This window comes from Paramisgurnus dabryanus, chromosome 23, assembly GCF_030506205.2.
Source record: "Paramisgurnus dabryanus chromosome 23, PD_genome_1.1, whole genome shotgun sequence".
NCBI lineage: Eukaryota > Metazoa > Chordata > Actinopteri > Cypriniformes > Cobitidae > Paramisgurnus > Paramisgurnus dabryanus.
In genome coordinates, this window is record NC_133359.1 from 15848215 (window position 1) to 15874288 (window position 26074).

General features: G+C 37.4%; 1 protein-coding gene across 3 annotated transcripts in view; it reads left to right on the top strand.

Moving 5' to 3' along the window:
* septin15 (septin 15) overlaps nucleotides 1–26074 on the top strand; it is a 38800-nt gene that overhangs the window by 4551 nt on the left and 8175 nt on the right. For all 3 annotated transcript variants that reach the window (XM_065291596.2, XM_065291597.2, XM_065291598.2), the window contains exons 3-8: nucleotides 14541–14647; nucleotides 21574–21674; nucleotides 21807–21941; nucleotides 23052–23169; nucleotides 23904–23996; nucleotides 25662–25758. In XM_065291596.2, coding sequence (XP_065147668.1) covers nucleotides 14541–14647; nucleotides 21574–21674; nucleotides 21807–21941; nucleotides 23052–23169; nucleotides 23904–23996; nucleotides 25662–25758 — 651 coding nt within the window. The remainder of the gene's footprint in view (nucleotides 1–14540; nucleotides 14648–21573; nucleotides 21675–21806; nucleotides 21942–23051; nucleotides 23170–23903; nucleotides 23997–25661; nucleotides 25759–26074) is intronic.

The following is a 26074-nucleotide window of genomic DNA, read 5'->3' on the forward strand; positions in this document are numbered from 1 at the left end:
GGTCCTCTTTCCGGCAACGATCCCAGAAGATTAACGGAACGAGTTTTTGTTCACACAGACAGACGCTTGTCTGGCAATTTTACGGGTATTTTCTGGGACCAGAGGTCTGTGTGAATGGGGTTTTACAGACAGAGTGCTGGAAGCCGCAAGCGATTGCAGGTCATGTGACTAAAACAACCAACAGTCTATCACTACCTGGAAGCATCCCCAAAGTGTCACCGCAGTGACGCAGCGCGAGTTCCCTCGAAAGGAAACTGTAACAATGTATCTTTAAAGGTAACACGATGTAACCTTGCTCTCACTTTAAATGTGTCCCCAAATTTAGTCCTTGAATTTGAGGGTATTGGATGTGTAAAGTCCTTGAAAGGTCCTTGAATTTGAAGTTAACCAAGGTGTGGGAACCCTGAATAACTTCTGGGTTGGTAAAGTTTGCACTTTGCCAAAGACTGCATCAAGGGTGCAAACGGGGGGGCTGACAGACCCGTCGCCAGACCTCAGTCTTAAGGGGGGCATATGAAATGCATGGGAGGGCACACTTATTAGCCTACAGTCTCTCCCTTCCCTCCTGTCAGTATAGCGGCAAGCGGCGTTTCTCCGAGCAGAACCTCCTCATTAATAAAGTGTCCACTCGGAATTAAACTTGTGAGTGAGGTCCTTTTCAAAAGCAAGCTGAATCACCGCAGTGAACAAGTCCATATCTTCTGAATGTAGTAGTCTGTTATGCCCGGGGTCGGGCTCCACGGAGCTGGTATTGGGCTCAGGCTGTCGTCCAGTGTCGTCTTCTCCAACATCAGGCGTCAATGTCGTTTCAATTTTGGCAGAGGAGACTGTTTTTCAATTTTGGCAGAGGAGACTGTTGGTGGGCTTTTTAACCATTTGCGGATAATATCCATCTCAAGCGAAAACTCATCCAGTTTAAAAAAGTGTGGTAACTGTTGAGCGGCTACACTGACGTAGGCTACGTCACGTACGTAGCCTCGTTATAGGCTGTTGCAGTGTAGCTAGATTCCCATCAATCAAACAAAATCACACCATTGTTTTTTATATTTTTAATGTTTTAATTATAAAGAATACAACATTAATGCAACACAAAATAGCAACTGTGATAATTTAAAATTACAGTATTTTTTAAATACTGGGGGGGCACAAGCGTCTTTGAGGGCGGGCCCGGCCCCCTATGGCCCGCCCATAGCGACGGGTGTGGGCGCTGATGAGCACACTTCGAAAAGTAAAAATGACAGATGGGACACCCTACGGACTCGTAGACTAAGCGTGCAATTTAAGGCCACGAGACCGAAGGACACATGAAGTGCGCCATTTGGGACAGAGCCTAAGGCGATGTGCCCCATTGTGAGACTGTCCAAACGTCAACCTGTGAGATTGCTGAAACGCAATAGCATCGGGATGCGGGAAAATAGTTTACTCATTTATTTATTCATTTATTTATCGCAAAGTCAAGCCCACAAACCTTTCATGCGCAAAAAGCATGCAATGTGCATGTTAACATGAAACCATGATGATATAATAATAACTATCGCCAGCTATCGTCGTGAAAGCCTGCGATCGGCAATATGTCTGACTATCGTTTATCGACACAATCGACTTATCGCCGCATACAAGACACTGTAGTATGTAACCTAGGAGATGCATTGCATTCAAATAAACTATGCATGTGTTCTACCATACACTTTTTTTTATCTAATGTAATGTTAATCAATCCCATTGTCGTCATCATCACCACACATATACAGTGTGGTTGGGATGCTTTGACTATTGAAAATATCAATGACATAATCACTGTTGAGAGCTTCACTATAGTAACTGGGTGTGTGTCTGTCAGCGCTCATCTAGTGGTGTCGCCTTCCGGCTCTGGTGTGAAAATAATCTGCTGATCTATTTATTTCTCCCTTCCTCTGTTCCTTATACAAACTGTTACTCATTTTATTTGTCTTTTCATTTCTTCGTTCTAGTTGTTTAGTTTGGCGTTTCCTCTGGTAAACCGGCCTATTGTGATAGCTCTGCTGGTGCCAGGAGCTGGGCAGCACTAGCTCCTGTTGTATTGTCTATTTGATCTCACATGTGACCTGCTATGGGAGTTTTTTGAGTCATTTTAATTTGACCTTTGGTATACTATCTGTTTCATTCTAATTTTGCATACTGAATAGTCGTTGACCTTATTTGTATATATTTGCATATGGAGTAGTGATTGGTGTAACACTGTATCTGTTCAAATTATAGTCACGTTATTTAAAGCGATGTTGCCAGGGTCAATGCAAGCTTGTCATTTATGCAGAACCAAAGTCAAAACCCACTGATGTGCTATGAAAAGCACAGCTTTTTTCGATGTGTTGATGTAATGTACCACTGAAAGTATGTTAGGGTGGGGCATATTAAATAACTCCTCCCCCTTTTAAAATAGCTAATGGAGTTTGCATCACAATGGAATCTGATGAGAAGCTGAAGTGCAGAATAATGTTATAAAAAATAACGTGACTGTGTGTTTTGAATGCTTATATCTTCTAAATTTGAACTTTGTCAATGTTTTGAACAGACTTGTTTATAGATATCCTCAAGATTGAGATGTGTATACTAAAAAGGCAGTTTTAAAGACTAAACTGAGAATTGTTGTCTTTTTCTTGTGCCACTCAGCCTGACGGACACCGCAGAGCTTTGGCTGTGGACTCCATTTTTCCCTCCAAAATTTTAGGGAGGAAAAAATCTGTTTCCTGTCTTTTCTCTTTCGCTCGGCCGGCCTCACTCACTCGCTTTTTCCACAAGCATTTCCTTTCTCGAGCTTTGCCTCTCAAAGCAGCTAAAATGTTTCTTTTGGCGAAAATCGTTTTGGGTTTTAGAGCTTCGTGATTCAGAGTTTTCAAAATAAGCCACTTGTGCTTTGAGTTTGAGCAGCATACCGATGGGTAGTTTTGTCTGTAGTCTTTATCAGTAGGTTTTATTGACGTTTTCTTCAAGCTGTGTAGAATGACGTTGGCCAACCTTTCAAGTCTTAAGGACCCCTGCAGCCACCCTATTAAACCAGATACGTGTTCCTTTGAACTTAAATTATATTGAGAATTAACATAAATTCAAAGTTAAATTGGTTTTTACAGTCGCTTTTAAATGAACAGTCAATCCTGTCGGGGAAGACAAGTCACAAAGTATATATATATATATATATATATATATATATATATATAAGTATATATATATATATATATATATATATAAGTATATATATATATATATATATATATATAAGTATATATATATATATATATATATATAAGTATATATATATATATATATATATATATATATATATATATATATATATATATATATATATATATATATATATATATATATATATATATATATATATATATATATATATATATATATATATATATATATATATATATAAATATAAATTTGACCATATATCAGAAAAATTGTCCCAAGGTGTCATTGGGGAAGTACCATTTGAAAGGCATTAAGGTACAGATATGTACAAATTTTGTAACGTTTTTACATTTTTGTTCTTTTGAGTTACTGATATGCATTCTTTGGTACCAGTATGTACCTCTGAGGTACTAATATGAACTCTTTAGGTGCAAAGGTGTACTGTTTAACCTGGTACTGCTTATTTTTCTGACAGTGTATTCGTTTTTTGTCTTTTTTGCTGGGACATTTGATGTCAAAGATGGGAAAATAAATCTATTAATAATATGAATTAATTATAAATATAAATATTAATCACTTAATTTATTTTAATAGGTTTAAATAGAAGAATTAACATCTTCTGCACATGCTTAAAGAGCACCTATTTTGTTGCTAAAAAACAATATTTTTTGTGTATTTGGTATAATTTAAAGCATTCACGTGGTTTATGCTCCAAAAAACACATTATTTTCCAGATACCGTGCATTTTGTTGCTCCAGATATTTCTGCCTTCCTCAAACGCTTTGATTTTTTACAAAGCTCATCAATCTTTAAAGCACTGTGTCCCCGATTGACTAACCTGTACGTTGTGATTGGCCGACGTCAGCCGGAAATGTGATGCTCCTTACCATGTTTTGAAGATTAGCTCACAATGAATTGCTGACAGGAGTTAATATCGTCTTTACTACCTTATCAATACGAGCCGAATCTCATCCAGAAAATGCTGATCGATCAACTTTGCCAGCACGGCTTGAGCAGAACATAACAGATTGGTAAGGTAAGGATACTAAAACATTAAAACCATGTCTGCATTTGTAATCATAAAATCAACAAACAACATGCGCTACTTTGCACTGCACAAAACTCGAGTTAAGTCAGAGTAGTAAATTCTTTAAATATGAAAATAAAAACTACTTACAGGCTGTATTTCAGAAGCGGGTGGTATTGTGTTAATGACCGTCTTGTCCATGTCAACAGGCCCAGGAAGTAAACCGTTGCCTACACTCCGTGTAGTCCAAGAAAAAAGATTTACGTTGGAGACAATAACTCGCATCATTGTTTATTTTGATATTGTACCTTTTGCATATCGTTAACATGGACAAATACACACTTACACACCAAAGGAAATGTAAAATCGTGAATCGGATAATAGGTACTCTTTAAGCGCCTCCTATGGGCATCGTTGATGAAGCTAAATGAACACCTGTACACCAAAAGATAGCAAAAACTGTAAAAAGGCTTATTGTCATTGACTGCAGTGTTTACATTCCTTCGCAATAACAACTCTAACAGCTGTGTTTAGACAAAACTTCCTGATGGTTTTTCCACTTAATAGCTCCAATGTGACGCTGTCATTGAGAGATGCTTTCTTCACACCGCAAATATTTCCCTTACCAGGCTTGAAGAAAGATGAAAATAACAGCAATTTGCATTGGTTGAGCTAGCATATGCTGATAGTGATTGTCGTTTTTCTACTACATAAGCATGATGGTGTAGGTTAAAAAGTGCCTCACAGAGATTTAATCTCCTGGATTATGAAGCCAAAGCTTCCCCTCTTTCGGCTGCCAGCAGGTCGTCAAACTACTCGGTCATGGAGCTAATCCCGTTAGATGCTCTTAGCATGCTAATACACAGACAAACACTAGACATGTTTACTTTCAAAGCTTTTTTGTGAAAAAGTTTTAGTGCAGCAAAAAGTTTACAGATACAACTGAGGGAAGTGCTTATTATTGATTAAATTTTGCACATGTTTAACTCTTTCACCGCCAGCGTTTTTAAAAAAAGTTGCCAGCCAGCGCCAGCGTTTTTCATGATTTTCACAAAAGTTTAATGTCTTCCAGAAAATGTTCTTCTTCAAATATATAAACATACAATATACCAAATGAAAGAACAGACCACAAACAAAAAAACAACGTTTCATCCTACCTTCAGTAGTTTTTTTGTAATCAGCTTTTGAATATGCGTAGGTTTCTGCAAAAACACCACATTTTGAGCAAAAAGCAGAGATAATTCCATTCCGATCTTTAAAACAGACACGGAAATGCAGCAGCTTGCCATAGGGCAATACTTCCGGGTTTTAAAAGTTGCGGAAGGGCGCCACCTAGTGGATAATAGCGGTATTGTGGAAAGACGGAAAAACTCGTCATTGGCAGGGAAGCGTTTTCTCTTGATTGACGATATATCTCGTCAATGGCGGGGAAAGAGTTAAAGGGGACATTTCCGAAGACTTTTTTAAGATGTTTAAAGGGGACAGAGAATGAAAAACCATTTTTACCTTGTCCTTGTTGAATAATGGTAGTCTACCCGCATTCACAAACATACAAAAAGTGCCAATCATGCTAAACATCTCAGTCTCATAGAAATTCCTCTTTTAGAAATGTCAGCCAGAAAACGTCCCAATCTGAAAAACTGATGCTTATGACATCACAGGCATCGCACTGCCCCTCAACTTTAAAATAATTGGCACATTTTTTGAGTGGCAGCAAAGTCAGCCAATCAGTAATGAGATTGCAAGTTAAGCCAGTAGAGGGAGCCAAATAGGTGCAAAACCACTTGTTTAAAATCCCCAACCCTAATAGAGCTATCTGAGAGAGGTTTTTAGGAAGCTTCTAAGGCATTACAGACCCAAACAAAAAATTTTTTGTCTACATGTCACATCACAGAACAAGGATAAATACCCCGTTCAATCATTCTATGTCACCTTTAATAAATCTTTGGTGTCCCCAGAGTACGTATGTGAAGTTTTAGCTCAAAATACCATATAGATAATTTATTATAGCATGTTAAAATTGACACTTTATAGGTGTGAGCAAAAATGTGTGTCCTTTAACATGCAAATGTGCTGATCTCTGTACTAAATGGCAGTGCCATGGTCGGATAGTGCAGATTATGGGGCGGTATTATTATAAAATGATCCCCTTCTGACATCACAGGGGGAGCCAAATGTAAATTTCCTATTTTTTCACATGCTTGCAGAAAATAGTTTTCCAAAACTAAATTGCTGAGTTGATCTTTTTCACATTTTCTAGGTTTATACAAACACTGGGGACCAAATTATAGAACTTAAACATGGAAAAAGTCTGATTTTCATGATATGACCCCTTTAAGTTAAGCACATAAACCCAGTGTCGATTACCTCAAATATTGCAAAAAAATAGTTAGGAAACATTTTTTGTCAAAAAATAGTTTTAATTTTCATTACATGCAACCTATGAAGGGCACAACAGTATCTTAAACTTTTTGTTTCGATTTGGACCGCTTCTTTGTTCATTCTCTTTTTTTTACCTAATCAGGGTTACTATAAACTTAAACATAAGAACAGGATAAATAATGCTCATTTACAAGAAAACATGTCAAGACTTTTTATATGCAAAACTATATATAAAAGTGTTTTGAGTGAGCTATGTCATTTTAACCACAGGCTTCAGATCTGTAATGAGAAGAATCATGCTGGAGGTCATGTAAAAGAGTCATTTCGTTTCCTGACATACAGAGCATTAAAAACAAACCAGGGGTCAAGACAAAGTCACCATTTTTTTTATCTGTGGGTTGCACACAGTGGTATAAGATGTCAAAGTTATTTGGCTGTTGCAAGTGAAAGAGGCAAAAAAGTCCAGTTGAATATGAATAGCAATGGGCAGAAGATGAAATGCAAGCATCTGTATGTTTCTCTATGAGGCTCTTGCAGTACTGTCGGCAATGCAAGTGTTTGCATGCAAGTTGGTGCTATTATTGTGTTCTTTGTGCATGTGGGTGATATTGTCAGGCTGTGTCTAGATTTATCATTTAATATCCTGTCCTTGTTGTTCATTTGGTCTTATAGTGTCTTCAATTTTGTATGTTGGATGGATTGTTTTGCTTATTCAAAGTGGCTTAATGTGTGTGTCACCAAATTGCTATTTGTTATCTCCGGTTGTTCACAGATTAACTCCCATCGCCAAACAATGAATCTTATCTTTGTGCAAACCACTGACTCGGATGCACAGTTAACTTCTTTTATTCATTAAAATAAATAACCTTAAGCAATACGTGGTTTTGGAAAGTTACAGGTTAGTCGATTTAGTATGCCTCTCTAACTCTCCTGATTGTTAAAGGGTTAAACAAGTTGCATGGCGGAGGTACTAAGCACATTTTTATGAGTGAAAACATGGGGAGCAGGAAGGAGGAAAAGAGGATAGGTGGTATTAGTCTGGTTTGGGGGCAGGGCAGTGGAAAGGGGGTGTAGGTGGACGATTGTCAGGATATCTAAGCTCAGTTTGCCCCTGGGCCACTTTTGGCCCATTGAATGATGTGAGGAAGAGGAACAAAAAGATTAAAGTTAAGAATATTTGGAATCTCCTGGATAATTTGTCAATCACTTTAGTAATGTCTGCATTAGTCTTGTGACTTGGCATTTAGACCAAAAGACCAGCAAACCCAGTTTTTTTTTTTCACTTGAAAAAGTTGTTTTCCTCCATCAACATCATTGACCTTTCCAATGAGCACGGTTAGCCTTTGAATGCCACTTCCTCAAATTTTTTAAGCTGAAACTCTTACCGTATCAACTGGGTCAGGAAGTGACGCTAGCATGCACCTTTCATTCTGAAATGTCTAGTCATCCGGTGACCTGTCTGGGTCTAGTTGAGCGTGAAGTGGAAATTACAGCTTATTTTTCCATTTTATGTGGTTGTACCGGTTTATTAGCATCGTTGTGGTTTTGTCAAGCTTATGGTTTCTCAGTATCTCTGTTTGGCTCGGCAAGAGAGACGCATGTGACTGGCCTTTGGTATGAACTGTGAAAGAAAGACAAATAAATAGCACAAAAAAGGAGACCAAATCCAAAGGTGCCAGTACACTGTGTTCATCCGTGAGGCTGATGAAGGTCAGCCAGCTGTGAGCTAGATCTGGATCCATGCTGTGTTACTGAAGCATCACATTTATAGAGATCATGTGGCCCGATATTTAATTAAAAGGGGTGATGAGGCTAATTAGGTATGCCTTTGCCCTCAGGGGGTGAGAAATGGAGTGATAGAGGTTGGCTTGCTGCTGGCTATTGCTAATTTAATCATTCTCGCCTGTTAAATCAGTAACGTTAAAAACTGCATCAAATGTCTGTTTTGTTGGTGATCGGCACTTAACTCTTTCCCCGCCATTGACGAGATATCTCGTCAATTAAGAAAAAACGCTTCTCCGCCAATGACGAGATTTTCCGTCTTTCCGCAATACCGCAACTTTTTAAACCCGGAAGTATTGCCCCATGGCAAGCGGCTGCATGTCCGTGTCTGTTTTAAAGATCGCTCTGAATGGGATCTTTATGAAAAGTCCGTCACAAAAATGAAATTATTTCTGCTTTTTGCTCAAAATATGGTGTTTTTGCAAAAACCTACCCATATTCAAAAGCTGATTACAAAAGAACCACTGAAGGTAGGATGAAATGTTTTTTTTGTTTGAAAGCAGAGGGTCTGTTCTTTCATTTGGTATATTGTATGTTTATTAGGGCTGGAACGACGCGTCGACGTAGTCGATTACGTCGATTACGTAATTACGTCGATTTGCCGGAAATGCGTCGATGCGTCGCATTGTTTACGTTTTCAAATGAAGGCGGCTTCAGCTCCGACCGGATAATAAAAGTGTTATACCAAACAGCCAGAACGTGATCAAAAGTGTGGGAATACTTTAAGCAGAGACCAAATAAAACACATACTGTGTAAAACTGAAATGGCATACCACAGAAGCGCAACATCTGTGCATGATCATCTTAAAAGAAAACAACCTGGAGCTCTCCGACCTCAGAATGACGCGACGGCAGCGTAAGTATTTGAATTTTTACAGTAAGTTTTTATACAACAATAGAATCAATGCAGGCATATATGGTGCTTAATACAGCTGTGTTTACATCTTAGTTTAATACGAGCTGCGAGACGCCTGACAGACACGACATTGCATCGCGTCTGGGCAGTATGTTGAAACAGTAAATAAAGAGCGGGACAAGTTTAACTTTTTATATTAAGAAGTTATGAAATAATAAGTTACTGTGTTACACTGAGATAGGCATGTGCCCGCGTGCACTGAAAGCCAGCTGGCAGCGCGGAGTTCCCATAGCTTATTTTTTTGCTATGTGCGCAGATATTATAAAAGCTCGTCTCGTTAGGTATTCCTGACATGCGTTTATTTAAAGTAACAGCAGCGTAAACGCCGTTTATAAAATATTAGAAGATCATGCTAACTAAATTTGTATTTACCCGAGACTTAAGAAAAGTTAAATGTTAAAGTTGATGCTAAATGAGAATGCAGTAACGTTACTAATGATAGTAATAATATTAACAGTAATAATATAATGGTTACATTTTATAATAAGGGTTCATGAATCACAATTAACTTATTTTTACTTCAGTCTGAACTAATGCTGAGTAAATGCATGTACTAATCATAAACGAAGTGAAGAGTCATCATTAAGTACAACATGACATGTTTTTTAGTTAATGTATTAATAAACAATGATTTCATGTGAGTCATTTTGTAGTTAATGATGACTCTTCATTAGTTTATGATTAGCACTAGGGCTGGAACAATAAAGAGCAGGACATGTTTTTATATTAATAAGGAGTTATTATTCAGTTTGATTTATTTTTATTTTACTTCTTTAATATTAATATATTTTATTTGTTTAAGGTGAATAATGCCCCTTTTGCACTGTTTATGTTAGGCTGAATTAATGTTGGACTTGTTTTTATGTGATTTGTTATATTTTCCTTGGCACTGGCACTGTTTGTGTATTTGTTTAATTGAGAAAATGCTTCAATAAAATGTTGGCATTAATAGCAGATGTTACATTTATTATTTGTAAAAAAAATCTTTATTTAGACTATTCGATTAATCGAAAAAATAATCGATAGACTAATCGGTTGAAAAAATAGTCGAAATTTGCAGCTCTAATGTTTATATATTTAAAGAAGAACATTTTCTGGAAGGCATTAAACTTTGGTGAAAATCATGAAAAACGCTGGCGCTGGCTTGCAACTTTTTTTAAAAACGCTGGCGGTGAAAGAGTTAAGAGCATATGATGTAAACAACACGAAATTATAGTTAACTCTTTTCTCGCCATTGACAAGTTAACTCGTCAGTTAAGAGGAAACGCTTCCCTTAGGGGTGGGCGATATGACCAAAATCTTCTATCACGATAGGATTAATTTTATATCATGATAACGATATGTATCACGGTAGAGTTTTTTATGTTTTAATAAGGTTTAAATCTTTAATACCATAGAAATGTTCATAATTCTCACAAAAAACATATACAAGCATAGACAGAAGATAAAAACAAACAAAACTCAAGCTCTCTGAAGATACACAGTCAATAAGAATGATAATAAATAATTATGCATGTATGTATAGGCCTATATATATTTTTATTTAAGGTAGAAAAGTGATTTAATCAGGAGCAGTGAGAGATTTTTTTCTCAATGCTGTTTGATTAACACGAGTGACAGACAGGAGCAAAATTAGGTAACTTCCCCTTTAAGACCAAAGTCCGGATCCAATACACTGTAACACATGCGCTTTCTCTTTTAGCTGTTTACTTTCTCTTAAGACCTTACTGGTCGTGTTTATGATGATGCTTGCAAAGACGGGAATTTTGACGCATATGTGTATTTAAGGCCAATAAAGCGGGAAAAATGCTCACGAGCTTAATAAGCAGAGGCGCGCTCCTCACAGACAGAAAGAGCAGCGGTTGCGCGACTTGTCCGCTCCTGACACACAGAAAGAACGCACGCATACAGATCTGTTGTCTGTGTTTCAATGGCTTAAAATAACTTGTTTTAAAACTGCAGTGCTTAAATACGTGTACAAACGTTACGTTTTCGCGACCACACGCACAGGAGCGTGACGTGGGCACGTAACCTCGATAGAAACGATAGTCCAAAATCTCTACCGGTTGACAAATTTCTACCGGTTAATTTTGTCTACCGGTTTATCGCCCACCCCTAGCTTCCCTGCCAATGACAAGTTTTTACGGCAATCTGTGTTTTATTCACCTCTTACCCAACTAATAAAACCCGAAAGTATCCCCTTAAGGAAAACAGTTCAAACTTCAGATTTTTGCTCAAAATTTTGTATTTTTAAAGAAACCTACTCATTTTTGAGAGGTGATGAAAAGTGAAGTGATGTAAGTTTTTTGTTGTTTGAAAGCAGCAAGTCTGTTCTTTCATTTGATATATTGTGTGTTTATATATTTAAAGAAGAAAATTTTTGGAAGGCATTAAACTTTTGTAAATACATAAAATATGTTGGCGCTGGATGGCAACTTAAAAAAAAATGCTGGCGGGCAAAGAGTTAATCAAAAGTTGCGGTGATGTATTGTTTATGTGTTGTGCTCGTAACTCGCTCTTGAGATGTCGAAAGAGGCTTCAGGCTTCGCATGACCTTCAAGTTTCCAAACAAGCTGGCAAGTTTTTCACAAGCCTTACTAGGTTTCACTAGATTTACAGTAGGGCTGCAACTAACGATTATATTTATAATCAAATAATCGGACAATATTTTATTTTTATTAATCGGATAAAAACCTAAACATCTATTCAATTGGATTTTCCCCTTATTATAGCTAAATAATCCCATAAATTAATAGAGTATTCATGGAATAAGTGTAGTTTAAAAAGTGCAAAAGCCCCACGGGGTGGTTTCCCGGACAGAGATTAGCTTAAACCAGGACTAGGCCTTAGTTTAATTAGGAAATATAACAACTGGCCTTACTAAAAACATTACTTGTGTGCATTTTGAGGCAAAACAAGGGCACTGATGTATTTTAAGATATGTCAGTGCAAGTTGTTTTTTAGTTTGGACAGCTCTTACATTTATTTTAGTCTAGGACTGTTCTAATCCCTGTCCGAGAAACCGCACCATTAAAATTGAGTTTTACTAATGTATAATCTTTATTTTTTAATCCTTAAAAAATAAAAAATTTGTCCAATTTAATGAAGAAGAAGATTCACCTGATTTTACAAACGTGCATCTGTATGAAGTAGACGGTGGTGCGGGAGCATGTGATGTCACAGACCAACTAATCAATAATGACATTCGTTGACAACTATCTTCATAATCAATTATTAGCGATTTTTAACAATTAGTTGTCGCAGCACTAATTTACAGCTTTGTCAGCATTTGGACTGGTGGGTTTTTTAGTTCAAATACAACCAAGTATACAACCAAATGTAATTTCCTGGCACTATGGGACGGTTTCCCGGACAGGGACTAAACTGCCCCATACACTTAGAAAGGATGTGTTTATTTTTTACACATTTTTGTGCGTTAAGCTTTTAACACATTATGTGTCATTTTCTGTTGATTTTGTGTTAAAATATAACACCAGCTGTGTTAAAAGTAACACAAAATGTGTTCAATAATAACACAGAGATGGGTGCATTCTGGGACAATGCATTTAGTTTGTTGTCCCAGAATCAACACTAATGTGTTTGTTTTTAACTGTGCAAACTAAAAAACATCATTTTTAAAACAACTTGCATATCTTGCTCTTTGTTTTGCATGAAAATACACAGAAGTAATGTTTAGTAAGGCATGTTTGTTCAAACTAGTTATATTTCCTAATTAAACTAAGGCCTAGTCCTGGCTTAAGCTAATCCCTGTCTGGGAAACCAACCCTACAAGTATTAGACAAGTTGAGAACATTTCGACACAATAAACATTGTGTGTTTTTAATATATTAACTGTGTGAGTCAACGTGAGAAGATGCATTTGGTCAGTGATGCATTGTTGCTCTTGTGTAAATGGCTACCATGTAAATACTTGTGTAATTGTAGACGTATCAAACTTTCTCACCCTCTTTAATTCTCTCTCCTTTCCCTCCCCGGTTGTCAAATATTTCCCCAAATATCCTTCTTAACAGTTTACACACACAGGAGCTCTTAAATTCCAGTCACTCTGTCTTGTTTAGGTAAATCTAAGTGGCCTGGGGCATAAAGCGTAAATTTACTTAGCAGACTGAAGGTGTGTTTGATGTCTGTGTATTATCTCTGGCATAGAACAGTGACCCCTTGAAATGTATATTTGTATTATGTGATTGCTAATAGAGGACTGGCTCAATAGGACACACTGGAAACTGTTTTTAAGAGGGTCAAAAGCTTGTGGTCTGGGTTAGGTTAGGGTTATGGTTAGGTACTGATAGTCGGATGTTGATTAGACAGCAGTTCATCAGATTTGGTTTCTTCAAATCCACATTAACCAGAAACCAACAAATTCACAACCGATCCAGGTCAAGTTGAGTAAAAAAAGTTTGAGATATTTCACTGAATATTCTTAGGCTTCAAAACTATGTCACATTACTGTGTTGCAGAGGCTGTAACATTATTTCCTTTATCTTTTCTTGTTGTCTTTAAATGAGTCTTCCATCTTTCTTTGGGGATGTGTTACTCAGCCATGTGTCTGGCAGATTTAGGCCTGTTTGCTTTTCACTTCAACTTACTCTCATGTAAAACCTGCTGTAGTAAATGAGGAAGGCAAGTTTGGATGGAGATTGTCTGTGGGGAGATTGTTTACTGGAAGAAGAAGCTTTCAACACCCCCACTTAAAGCCTAGGATCAAGCTTGTGTCAAAAATGTGGAGTGAGTGTGTATTTGAGTGGGTGAGGGTGTTGTGTACTTGAGAGATACATTGGTGGTCTGCACTGCCAGATGATCCCAAGTGTTCCCATCCCCCTGACTCGAAGATGTTCAAAATGACAAGACACAGCTTATCGGGAGTTGAGCTAGCTGAAGGGAATGCAGAAAGAAAAATGTTTTATTCTTTCAGAACAAAAGCTTTCTCATGTTCTTCATTGCTCACTCTTACTCTCTTATCTTGAATATCAGTCTGCAACATTTTACCAGTGTGCCCATGATTGCTTTCCTACAGAAGACACAAAATAAGATCTGGCCAGGGTCCCACATGTGCCATTGGTTGGCTCAAGAACAACAAACTAATTGTGTGTTTGTTTCTGTGTGGGTGGATGCGAGAAAGCTTGTGAGAAACTGTGCAGAATCTTATTTCAATGTTTATCACCTCCTGTCTGTCTCTTCTATGTGGCATTTCATCTTGGCATTGGTCACTAATATGGCGCTTTCTTGTTTTAGGTGAGTCTGGACTGGGCAAATCCACACTGATCAACTCACTCTTTCTTACCGACCTGTACTCCAAAGACTATCCTGGTCCATCTCAAAGGATCAAGAAGACTGTTCAGGTATGTTGTCTTTACCTGACCTTTGACTCCAGATACTGATCTAGCAGTTTTTTCTTTACAGCTGTCTTGCTTTTCCTTTTATCCCCAAACTTTGACCCCTTTTCTACAAACATTATTGTATTGTCAATTGTCTTGCAGCCAAATGTAAAATAGAATAGTTGCATGTGTGGTTTATGATTGGTTGTTGTGGCTTGTGTCATGGGTTAAGGTCATTTGGTATCCTTACCTCAGACAGGGGTCAGAAACCAGGCCAAAGGTCAAGATGAAAAAGCCAACTTCATTGCAGCACGGCTGTGGTCTCAAGCAGTACTGATGAACTAACTAAAGGCCAACTAAATAAACCTTGTTGTGGCTAGAAGGGAGCACATGAAATCTCACCGGATATGCACTGTTTTTATCTTAATCCTACCCAACCGTAAACCCAATATTTCAAGGGATTTTGGCCATAGCTGTATCCCACCTACCCAGAACCGCTGTTTTCATCCTAATCGAACTTCCAAAACTGACCCTAAACCGAACATCTTGCAAGATTTTTGGTGTTTGTTGTATCCCTTCTAGCCAAAACTAATAAACCCCTGAATGCATTTAGGGCTACAGCTGGAATGCAGAGTACCAATCAGGCTCAAGCAATCACAAACAGATCACTGTTGACTGAGGTTCCCAAGCAAAAGCAAACGCTCCCAGACTCACAAAACATAAGAGACAGAGTCAAGTTTTGCCCTTATATGGATTTGATAAACAGAACAAGAACAGATGCTGAGGCTGGAAGATCAGAAATGGGAGGGACACCTCGAAGAGCCTGCAGTATGATGGAGTGACTCAAACTAAGTGTTTTTTGAAGACAACGGGAGGGGTCTATATGAAGCGGTCTGGATTCCTCCAGAGGCTTGAAGGGTTCAGTAGGAGGTCAAGAATTTTCCCACGAAACCCAACACCCGGCATTGACTTTCCCACCACCCTAGAGCAGGGATGTGTTCCGAGACAAGCCAGTCCTTTCTGGCATGCTAGTCCTCCATCACCATGATGAACAAACTTGACAAACAAACACTGTGCCTTTTCTGCACTCAAAACCAAGTTTGTGGTTTTGAAGTTCTGATCCAAGTGGTTTTGGACCTCGATCAATCCTGGAAGTTTTTTTAAAAGTCAGTCCACTCGGCAGCCATCTTGGTAACGCCCTGGACAGCTGTTTCTTGTCATCCAATTATAGCTCCAATCTACTTGTATAGGGAAAGACACAAATCTCAACAACTGTCTGTCAAGCTTATGTTAGCCTATGCTAACAACAAAATTGAATACAATGTTAACACATTTTACTGTAGCTCGATTCAAGTTCGTCTACGTAATGCACATATGCGTTCTGTAGTATTTACGGTTCCAAAAGAAAGGAGGAAATGACATTAGCTGTGTTTCCATCCAAAGTTGTGAATTAAACTGGAATATTGCATAAAAACGTTTCAATCCAGTGAGTCGAAAAGCACAAATGCGTTACTTGCTGATAAACTCGTGCCAGATTTCAAAAAGAAAAATGGCATTTGCTGCTGTAGGAGAAGCCATTTTGGGCTTTTTTCGTTTATAATAAATTAGGCACATAAGAGTACATAGACGAAACGCAATAAACACGTTTATGACTATAATTTAAAGACTAAATTCAAGCCTGCTGTTTGGGAACACCGTCACCTGAAGTCTGTTTTGTTATCGGATAAGAAACTCAGTTGAAACTATTTGTGCATCTTGGCGTTTCCATCCAGCTTTTTATGCGATATCCCAAAATGCACATAAAAATAGTGCATTCCCATTGACTCTTTCGAAACCTTTTCTCTGAAGCCAGCATTGTGATTTTAGCTGTTTATTTTTCAGTTAACTCTTTGTGATGACATGGATCATATTCTAGATTCTTTGGATCAGGTTTTTGTTTAACTTCTTTAATGGTTTGTTTGGTTTCATTTAAGGCTATTTGCTTTTCTCAACACTGTGGAGAAACCTGCTAAACAAAACCTTCACAGGTTGAATCCAGTGACTGTGGAATCTGTCACCCAACATCTAAACAAATTTGTTCTGGTTTTGTGAAATTATCAAAACCAAGCTGAATGAAATACAGTGCAAGTCCTGAAGTTGAAGTTTCAACTTAATATCTATACGGACGTTCACATAAGATTTTCTCTTCAAAATCTCTGTGTTTTCCCCATTTAACCTTCTCTGGCATGTTTGCCTAGTAGAAGGATCGAGTTGCATAATGCATTTGTTTTATTTTAACATGGATGTTCATGGTATGAACATGTCAGCCTTGCCAAAAGCCATGTTCATATGTGGCTGTCTAGTCTTTTGTGGTCATTTCAGGCAGGACAAGGAGACAGCGGGCAGCGTATTTATATTTCAAAACAATCTACTGTGTTTGTCATAGCAGCCACACTGGGCCGTACTGGTTGGGTCGAATGAACGGTTTGACATTTTTGTGGCTTTATGTTTGTAGGTTTTAAATGATTTCTTTTTTTAATGTTGGTGCAAACTCAAGTGCCCTGATATGCCTCATAAACATCGAAGCCTGAGCAAGAAAAAGAGTTTTAAAGGGATAGTTCACCCAGAAATAAAAATTCTGTCATTATTTACTCACCCTCGTGTTGTTCTAATCTCATATGAGTTTCTTTATTTTGAAGATCTGATTCTGATCAATGATCGTAACCACAAAGTTGATAGTACTCATTGTAGGAGAATGTCAACTGTGTACGAAATACATTTTTTTGTTCAACAAAAAAACTTTGTTTTGTGCACTATCCCTTTAAGAAAAAGATATTCTTCCTACATGTCTTTCTGATTCTTCTATTTAAAATGTACAGGAAAGAACTAAAAAGGTTGTTAGACTTGTGGTTGTTTTCGTTAGCGTAAAAGTGTGCGTGTGTTAGCGTTGGCATGTGTCAAAGAGAGAGTAGTTTAAGAAAAACAAGGTCAGCCAAAAATAACCAGGCCTGTGAGAATAAGCCTTTTTACTAAAAGCAGCTGAAATAACTGGAGATGATGAAGCTGAATTATATGAAATAAGAGATGACTGCCGCTTGTTTTGTCTCGGCTTAATCTGATGAATCCCAGCACGTGGGTTAAATTAACCCAGAAATGGTTTACTTTTGACCCAACAATGTGTTGCATTTTGGATTGAAACAACCCAGCACTGGTTTACGTACAAACCAATAGGTTGGGTTCACCTCTTTTTGACCCAATGCTGGGTAAAAAATAACCCAGTGTAATGACCAATGAATTGTCTTAAGCTATATCATTCAATTACACATTGTTGGCTCTTTTAATGTTCTTGAGTCATCTGTGATCTTTCTTTAACTCTTTCCCCACCAGCGTTTAAAAAAAAAAGTTGCCAACATTTATGATTTTCATGTTTTATGCATTACAGAAATTTTTCTTCTTTAACCCCTTCAGACCAGATTTTTCAGGTCTTTAATCAGTGTGCAATCACTCCCTTATTGCTTGATCAGCATTTTCATTGGTTTGAATCGCAAAACATTTGATTTCCATTCAAGTGGACACAGGGTCTGAAGGGGTTAATTTCTTTGACTCTGTGGACCTTGTATCTTATTTTGACTTAATATAAAATATTCCTTTAATTTTTAATGGTCTGTCATGGACCCAGTAACACATATGAGATGCTGTTTGAAAGCTTAGAGTCTCTACTTTCTGCAGATATGCATCACTTTGACATATGTTTTACTGTAAGAAAGTTATTTACACTTAATTTACACTATCACCCCCCCGACAATTTATTATATGATTTAATATTCACATATTTCATATTTTTCAAATATGACAAACATGGGCAAGTCTTATATCGAATGAAAGCTCTCACTCTCAGGAATAAGGCTACAGCGTTATTTTTGTTCTATTATTATCACATATCCAACAATCGTTGAATGAATAATAAGGTAAAAAATGGTCTTTTGTAAACATATGGGAAACTTGAGTGTGGACTGCCTCAGATAGCACATATAGCCACAAATGATACACCATCTTTTATCTTAGGTCCTACTCTAAAAAGTGAGTCCATTCACAGCATTTTCTTTGGTTGTGTGCATAATTAATCTCTTGCTATTTATTATATGTGCAAAACAAAAAATTAACATTTATATGAAAAATTTATTTTCACACCCTTCAGTAAAATAAGAATAACTTTTGAATGCGACATGCTAAGGAGTTCATTCTTTTTTTGGGTGTTTACTGTCTGCTGCTGCTAACAACCAGAACTGTCTGCAGTCTGCTAGAGCACACAGAACCAGAGTTATACACTATCAAAGACAGTGTTTACAACATAAATTACAAAGAAAATTTGGTGTTTCATCATATGAAAAACAACATAAATAACAATATTTGTCACAAACAGCAGCTTTTTATGTAACTTCAAAGGGTTTTCTGCAAAATGATATAAAGAAATTGCATTTATTCCACTGTATGTGGTTATGGGAGCACTTCAAATGTTTTTAGGCAGAAATTGTATACAAAAAGGGTATTATTCCTCCCATCAGTTGGAGTAAAATAACTTTTGCATTTATTATGATAGAGAAAAAAATTCTTTTTCCTCTGTAAGCTGGCAATTGCTGGAATCAAACAAAACTGTCTGCAGGTTTCGTTACCACTCATGGCCAGAGTTATACACTTTTAAATACAGACTTTAGAAAAAAAACATCAAAAAGCGCCTATTTATTTTTGTGTTTATTAGAGGACTGACAACACATACAACCATGTAGAGCACTTTTAACAGTGTTTTATGTAATTTTAAAGGGTTTCCTGTAAAATGATACCAAACTTTTGTGCACCTCTGCTTGTGGGTATGAGAAGCTTTTGAAACTGGGTAGGCCAAATCTAGGCGGAAATCCCCAAAATAGCCTCAGAGTGTAAGAGGTTAAATATATAAACATACAATTAGGGCTGGGCGATATGACTCAAAAAATTATCGAGAAAATGTTTTCCATATCAGTCGATATCGATAATTATCATGATAAATAACAAATCTTTACTCCTGTCAAATTTAAAGGCAGATTTTTGCTCCTGAATGAAAATTGTAAAAACCAGACAGTTAATAATGGTTTTAAACTACTTTTTATTCAGAACATGACAAATACAAAAACTAAAATCTTGTTTTAATGCATCTGTATTAAATGTAAATCTATTTGTTATGAAATCAACACATTTCTGACACAAAAGCAGCAGACTACTGTCCCTTTAAGACCCAAGACAGACTGCTTTAAGTTTCAATATACTGAGTAACAGCTGTTTATGTTCACTTAAACAAGAAAGAAAACTTAGTTCAGTGATCACGCGTGTGTTATACATGTACGAGCTATACACGCTGATAAATGGATGTCAAGGGTGTCACTTTGCTGTGGGAGCGCACATACCCAAACACTATATTCACTGCAGTGGTGGATCTGCTGCTTTTCCTCAGTTTCCTGAATTTGTGAATGTCCTGTAAATATACTTTTAAAGCTGGGCGGACGTGTGCGTGCGCAAGGCGGACGCTGAATGAAAGTAAAGTATACTGCACGCACCTGTGTCTGCTGTGTTTGACGAACCCTGTTTGCGCGTCCAACATTACACACAAGAAAATGTTTCCGCGCATTTGGATTCCGTGATTCCGTCCGCGTTATCCGCATCGCGAAAATCATAGGTCTCTACTAATAAATAAATAACTTGCCTCATCTTCCACTCCTTCAAGTCTGACTGTCACTGTGATTGTAAACCAAGAGCGCGTGCCGCATCCGGAAGTGCTCGCGCAACATTACGCACAGTGCTTAAACATTATCGATCACTTATCGAACTGTCCTTATCGTTTTATCGAAAAAGTTTATATCGGTAAAATTATCGTTATCGAATTATCGCCCAGCCCTACATACAATATATCGAATGAAAGAACAAAAACCTCTGTTTCATCCTAATTTATTTCTTCTCTTTTATCACCTCTCGGATATTGGTACATTTTTTTGATCAAAAAGCAGTTAATTGCATTTGTTAAAGATCAGATTCAGAATGATGATCAAAAAATATACAGTTTTACTGGTTTTGGATCCATTGATGCTTTAGTGTTTTATAAGGTGGGTATGAGTGCCACATGGTGGATAATAGCATAAATATGGATTGGTCTAAAAACTCTTTGGCAGGTAAAGAGTTAATGAATTAGGTCTGGTGAACGTGTGTGTGGTTAAGGAACACTCCACTTTTTTGGAAAATAGGCTCATTTTCCAGCTCCCCTAGAGTTAAACATTTGATTTTTACCGTTTTGCAATCCATTCAGCTGATCTCCGGGTCTGGCGGTGCCAATTTTAGCATAGCTTAGCATAATCCATTGAATCTGATTAGAGCATTAGCATCACGCTCAAAAATGACAAAGTTTTGATAGTTTTTCTATTTTAAACTTAAAAGCCCGAAAATAGTCCCCTTGGTAACATTCAATAGCTGGGGACTATATTCGCGCACTGCGTGATATCATTGCGCCTGCTGCAGCCATGTTACAGCATTAAAGTCCTTGACTATTACGCCAGAATGAGAGTATAGTTCCTGGCCATATCTGCCTAGAAAAATTTCAACTTTTAATTTTCTGTCGGTCTTAGTACACGATGTAACTACCGAAGAGTCAAGTTTTAAATAGAAAAAATATTGAGCACAATGCTAATGGTCTAATCAGATTCAATGGATTATGCTAAGCTATGCTAAATGTGATAGCACCAGACGCAGAGATCAGCTGAATGGATTCCAAAACGGTAAAAATCAAATGTTTAACTCTAGGGGAGCTGGAAAATGAGCATATTTTCCAAAAAAGTGGAGTGTCCCTTCAAGTGATAGTTAACATAAAAGTAAAATTGTACTTGATGATAAGCACAGGCCAGGTTGCTGTCTTACAGTAAAACGTGACAAATTGTTGGTCCTGCTTTCAGGTGGAACAGTCCAAAGTCCTGGTAAAGGAAGGGGGCGTACAGCTCACACTCACTATTGTTGATACACCAGGTTTTGGGGATGCAGTGGACAACAGCAACTGGTAAGAATATAGGAATTTGGGGGAAATTAAAAGTCAGCATTATATTAGCCAGTTCAAATCTTTTCACATGCTGTTTGTTATTAAATACATTTTTCTTCCATCTAACCATCTCTTCTTATCCCTTTCTTTTAGTTGGCAGCCCGTCATCAACTACATTGACAGTAAGTTTGAAGACTTCCTAAACGCAGAGTCGCGGGTAAACAGGAGGCAGATGCCTGACAACCGGGTGCACTGCTGCTTGTACTTCATCGCCCCCTCTGGCCACGGGTGTGTACTGCGCACCCTACACACAAAGCCTGGCATGAATTAACCGGCTTAAAATAGAAGCCACACACACGCGTCCTGATTTGCAAATTTTGCACTGCAGTGTCAGCCGTGGGAAGATGATGGAATTTAGTACAATACTACGAACATGGAAAAATGTTTACAGAATGCATGCCTTTGCATTGATTTAAATTCATTAGTGTGTGTGAGAGAGAGGGGGAGAGTGTAGAAGCACAGATGGAGATGCATACTACCCACACCCAGATTCAGAAACATTACATAATGCCCACTAAATTGACGTATAATAGGCGTTGACTGACTTGAAATGCAATCAGAAACCAATGAAAACCCTCAAAAGCTCTGCATACGTATTTACAAAGCTTCTCATCCAAACCATTGGCATATTTTTAGCAAAGAAATGCCCAAAGTTTTATCATTTACTTTTAGAAGAGGTCGACCCCGTAGGCCAGCACAATTTTTTGTGTCCTCTTTTTAAAAAGCCACTATGGAGCAACATCCATATCTCGGTGACCTTTGTGTTGCATCTCGAGTCTTGACATTCCTGAAATGTATAAACAGTTCTTCAGCTGGCCTCGGCCACACACGCATACACGCACAAACCCAGTTCAGTGTAAAGAACAGTGGCTTTGTCTAGATTTTCAAATGAAAGTGACATAATTTTACAGCTTTGGGGGAAACGATGAGAAACCGTTCTGTGATGTGTAGTGGCTCTGTGCTGACGGTCAGCTCTGTTTATTCATCGCTGCTTCGGCTGTTTGAGTTGTTTGGCTTTAGTTGCATCACTTAATGGGATGCAGCTGGGGTTTGTACATAAGCTTTGCAGTTATGTTTTATTCAACTTTTTTTTTAGGTTGTACTATTTGTGCATCTGACAAAAATGTACATTTCATAGACAAAAATGAAATGTCTGATCGTATGTAAATATTACTGTATTGCACTGCACTATATAGTCAAGAAAGGATTTTAAGAGGTGAAATATATAGTAGTTCATTTATATTACTTTTATATTAACACTAATAAAATTTTTCTGGAAATTACCCATTAACTTTGATGCATGAATAAGTGGATTTAACACAGAGATGCTCTTTGCAGACTGAAGCCTCTTGATATTGAATTCATGAAGCGCCTGCATGACAAAGTCAACGTCATTCCCCTCATTGCCAAAGCCGACACACTCACACCGGAAGAGTGCCAGCTGTTTAAGAAACAGGTGTGTTTGTGATATTTCAGCAATGGTGGTTAGTTGTTCTTCTAAAGCAGTGGATTTTAACCTTTTTGACTTCAAAGTCCCCCATTGTTCACAACAAGTTTTGAATAAACGCATATATGCTACTCACAGTTTATACCCAAAAAATATTCTAGAGCTTGGAAAAACTTAAATTATGTATTTGTGACCCACAAAACCAGTCGAAATTGAGATTTATACATCTGAATAAATAATATTTCCATTGATGTATGGTTTGTGGGGATAGGGCAATATTAGGCTGAGATGCAACTATTTGAAAATCTGGATTCTGAGGGTGCAAAAATCAAAATATTGAGAAAATCACTTTTTAAAGTTGTCCTTAGCAAAACATATTACTAATGATAAATAATTTTGATATATTTATGTCTAGATTAAATATATAAATATCTTTGTGAAACATTATCTTTAATTAATATCCTAATGATTTTTGGTATAGAAAATGTATAATTTTGACCCATACAATGTATTGTTGGCTATTGCCTTGCTCCTTGAGACTGGTTTTGTGGTCCAGGGTTACATTTGTGATCAAAATAACCAAATTTCACAAAAAAATCCAGATTTGTATTTGTTTTTACTTATTTTTATGCTTGTTTTGTCTAGTCTAAAGTTATTTTAAGATTTTGTTTAGGCCCCTTTGTAGACCCTGGGACTATGGTTGAGAAGCACTGCTCTAAACTCTGCCATCCTGTCATCATTAGATTATGAAGGAGATTCAGGAGCACAAAATCAAGATCTATGAATTTCCCGACACGGAAGACGATGAGGACAGCAAACTCATAAGAAAGATAAAGGTACAAACATAATCAAACAGCTTCATACAGAGCAGTAAAGGAAACCATACTTGTTTACACTGTTTTAACTCAGTTTTATTTTTAACACTTTTAACTCCTTCCCCGCCAGTATTTTGTGGTTTTCACAAAAGTTTCACAAAATGCCTTCCAGGAAAATTTTCTTCAAAAAATATATAAACATACAAATATATCAAACTAAAGAACAGACCCTCTGCTTTCAAACAAACAATAGACAAACAAACAAAACGGAAACCACAAACATCCCATCTATATTTTTTTTCTCTGCTTATAAACTTTTAAATATGGGTATTTTTCTTCAAAAATATTTTTTTGGCTAAAAGCTGAAATAATTGCATTTTTGTGAAGAAATGTTGTTAGAGATCAGATTCAGTCAACGGTTATCAAAACATACACAGAGCTTTAAATGTATAAATCATTTTTTGTTTCATTTTTTTATAAATCAAGTAAGTGGATAATCGCAATATTACATATTAACATAAAAACTTATCAGAGACATGTTTTTTTTTCATTCAAATGCTTTCTCTTAATTGACGAAATAACTCAACAATGGCAGGGAAAGAGTTAATTTTAAAGGTGCATCATGTAATTTTTGCAAGGATCTCTTGACAGAAATGCAATAAAATTTACATAACTGTATTATCTGTAGAGTATAAAGACCTTAAATAATGAACTGTATTGTTTTTATTACCTTACAATGAGCTGTTTTACATAGAAGTCGCCATTTTGTGCCGCCATGTTTCTACAGCAGCCCTAAACGGACAAACTGTCCTATAGAGCATGTTTTGTCACTAGATTGTCTCTGGCGATGACATGTTTGTCCTGTGGCGGCTACCGTAGCTTCTCTATGCATTTGAAAGGGAGGGATTAGCTGTGGACTGAGCCGTTGGATGCAATTCACAATCTAACCACTAGATGCCACTAAAAATCTACACACTGGACATTTAAATCCATACTAAAAAATACATTATAATTTTTGTCATTGTAAGACAGCTCATAAATGCGATATTCCAGTTTTATGTGTTACATGTTTGTTACCTTTAAATGCGTGGTGCATGATTTTTGAAAAACACTTTGGAAAAGGGAGTCGGGCCGACTCTCAAAACACACTTGTAGTCAATCAGCAGTAAGGGACGTGTCTACTACCGACATCGTTGCCTGGGCTGCGTTGCATCTGTGTGGGGCGAGTCTATCAAAAGAAGGTCCAGATTCTATTGGGGTGGGGCATGTTTGTTTAGGTGATTAAAATGTCAACATTGGCTTTCAGAGATCATGTATCCTGCCTTTAAGGCCGTCTGTGTGCTGGTGTACTCAAATTATTGTCAGGATTTAAAAAAAAAACATTTTCCAAAATAAAAGCATTTTAAGATTTACATTAATGGATTTGGCAGGCTATTTTATCCAAAGCCTGCTTTATCAGTATGTGTACTCTGAGATTCAAACCCATGACCTTTTAATAACATGAAGGTCTTTAACTTTGCCGACAGAGTTCTAGGTCAGCTGGAGGTTTTTATATTGATTTTATGTTATTTGCCACTGAACAAATGTAGTTGTATGATCCGCCGTTCAATGCGACCATTTGTTCTCATTCCCTCTGTGTGTGGTCAATACGAGCTGTTTGTAATTAACTGCGTTTCGTACCGACAGGAAAAGATGCCTCTGGCCGTGGTCGGTAGCAACGTGGTGATCGAAGTGAATGGCAGGAAGGTCAGAGGGCGTCAATACCCCTGGGGCGTAGCAGAAGGTACGTGCGGCGTCAGCATGGCCCGTTTAAGCGTGGAATGTGTCATTTTAAAGGGAATGCAAAAGCGTGAAGCAGAAAATGTACAGTTTCCCTCCTGGATCTGAAACTAAATTGTCACCCCCCTTTCATCACAGGCCACAAATGACTTGTTTTGGTGGTGATACTATTCCCACATTTCTTTCTGTCTTTACGAAACTCCTCCCTGTGAAACCTTTTCATTTTGAATTGTTGTGGGTGAGTGAGCGAGTGTCTTTTTTCCTTGGTTGTTTACGTGTCATTTTCTTTTCTCTTTTTTTCTTTCTGTCTGCTCTTTTTC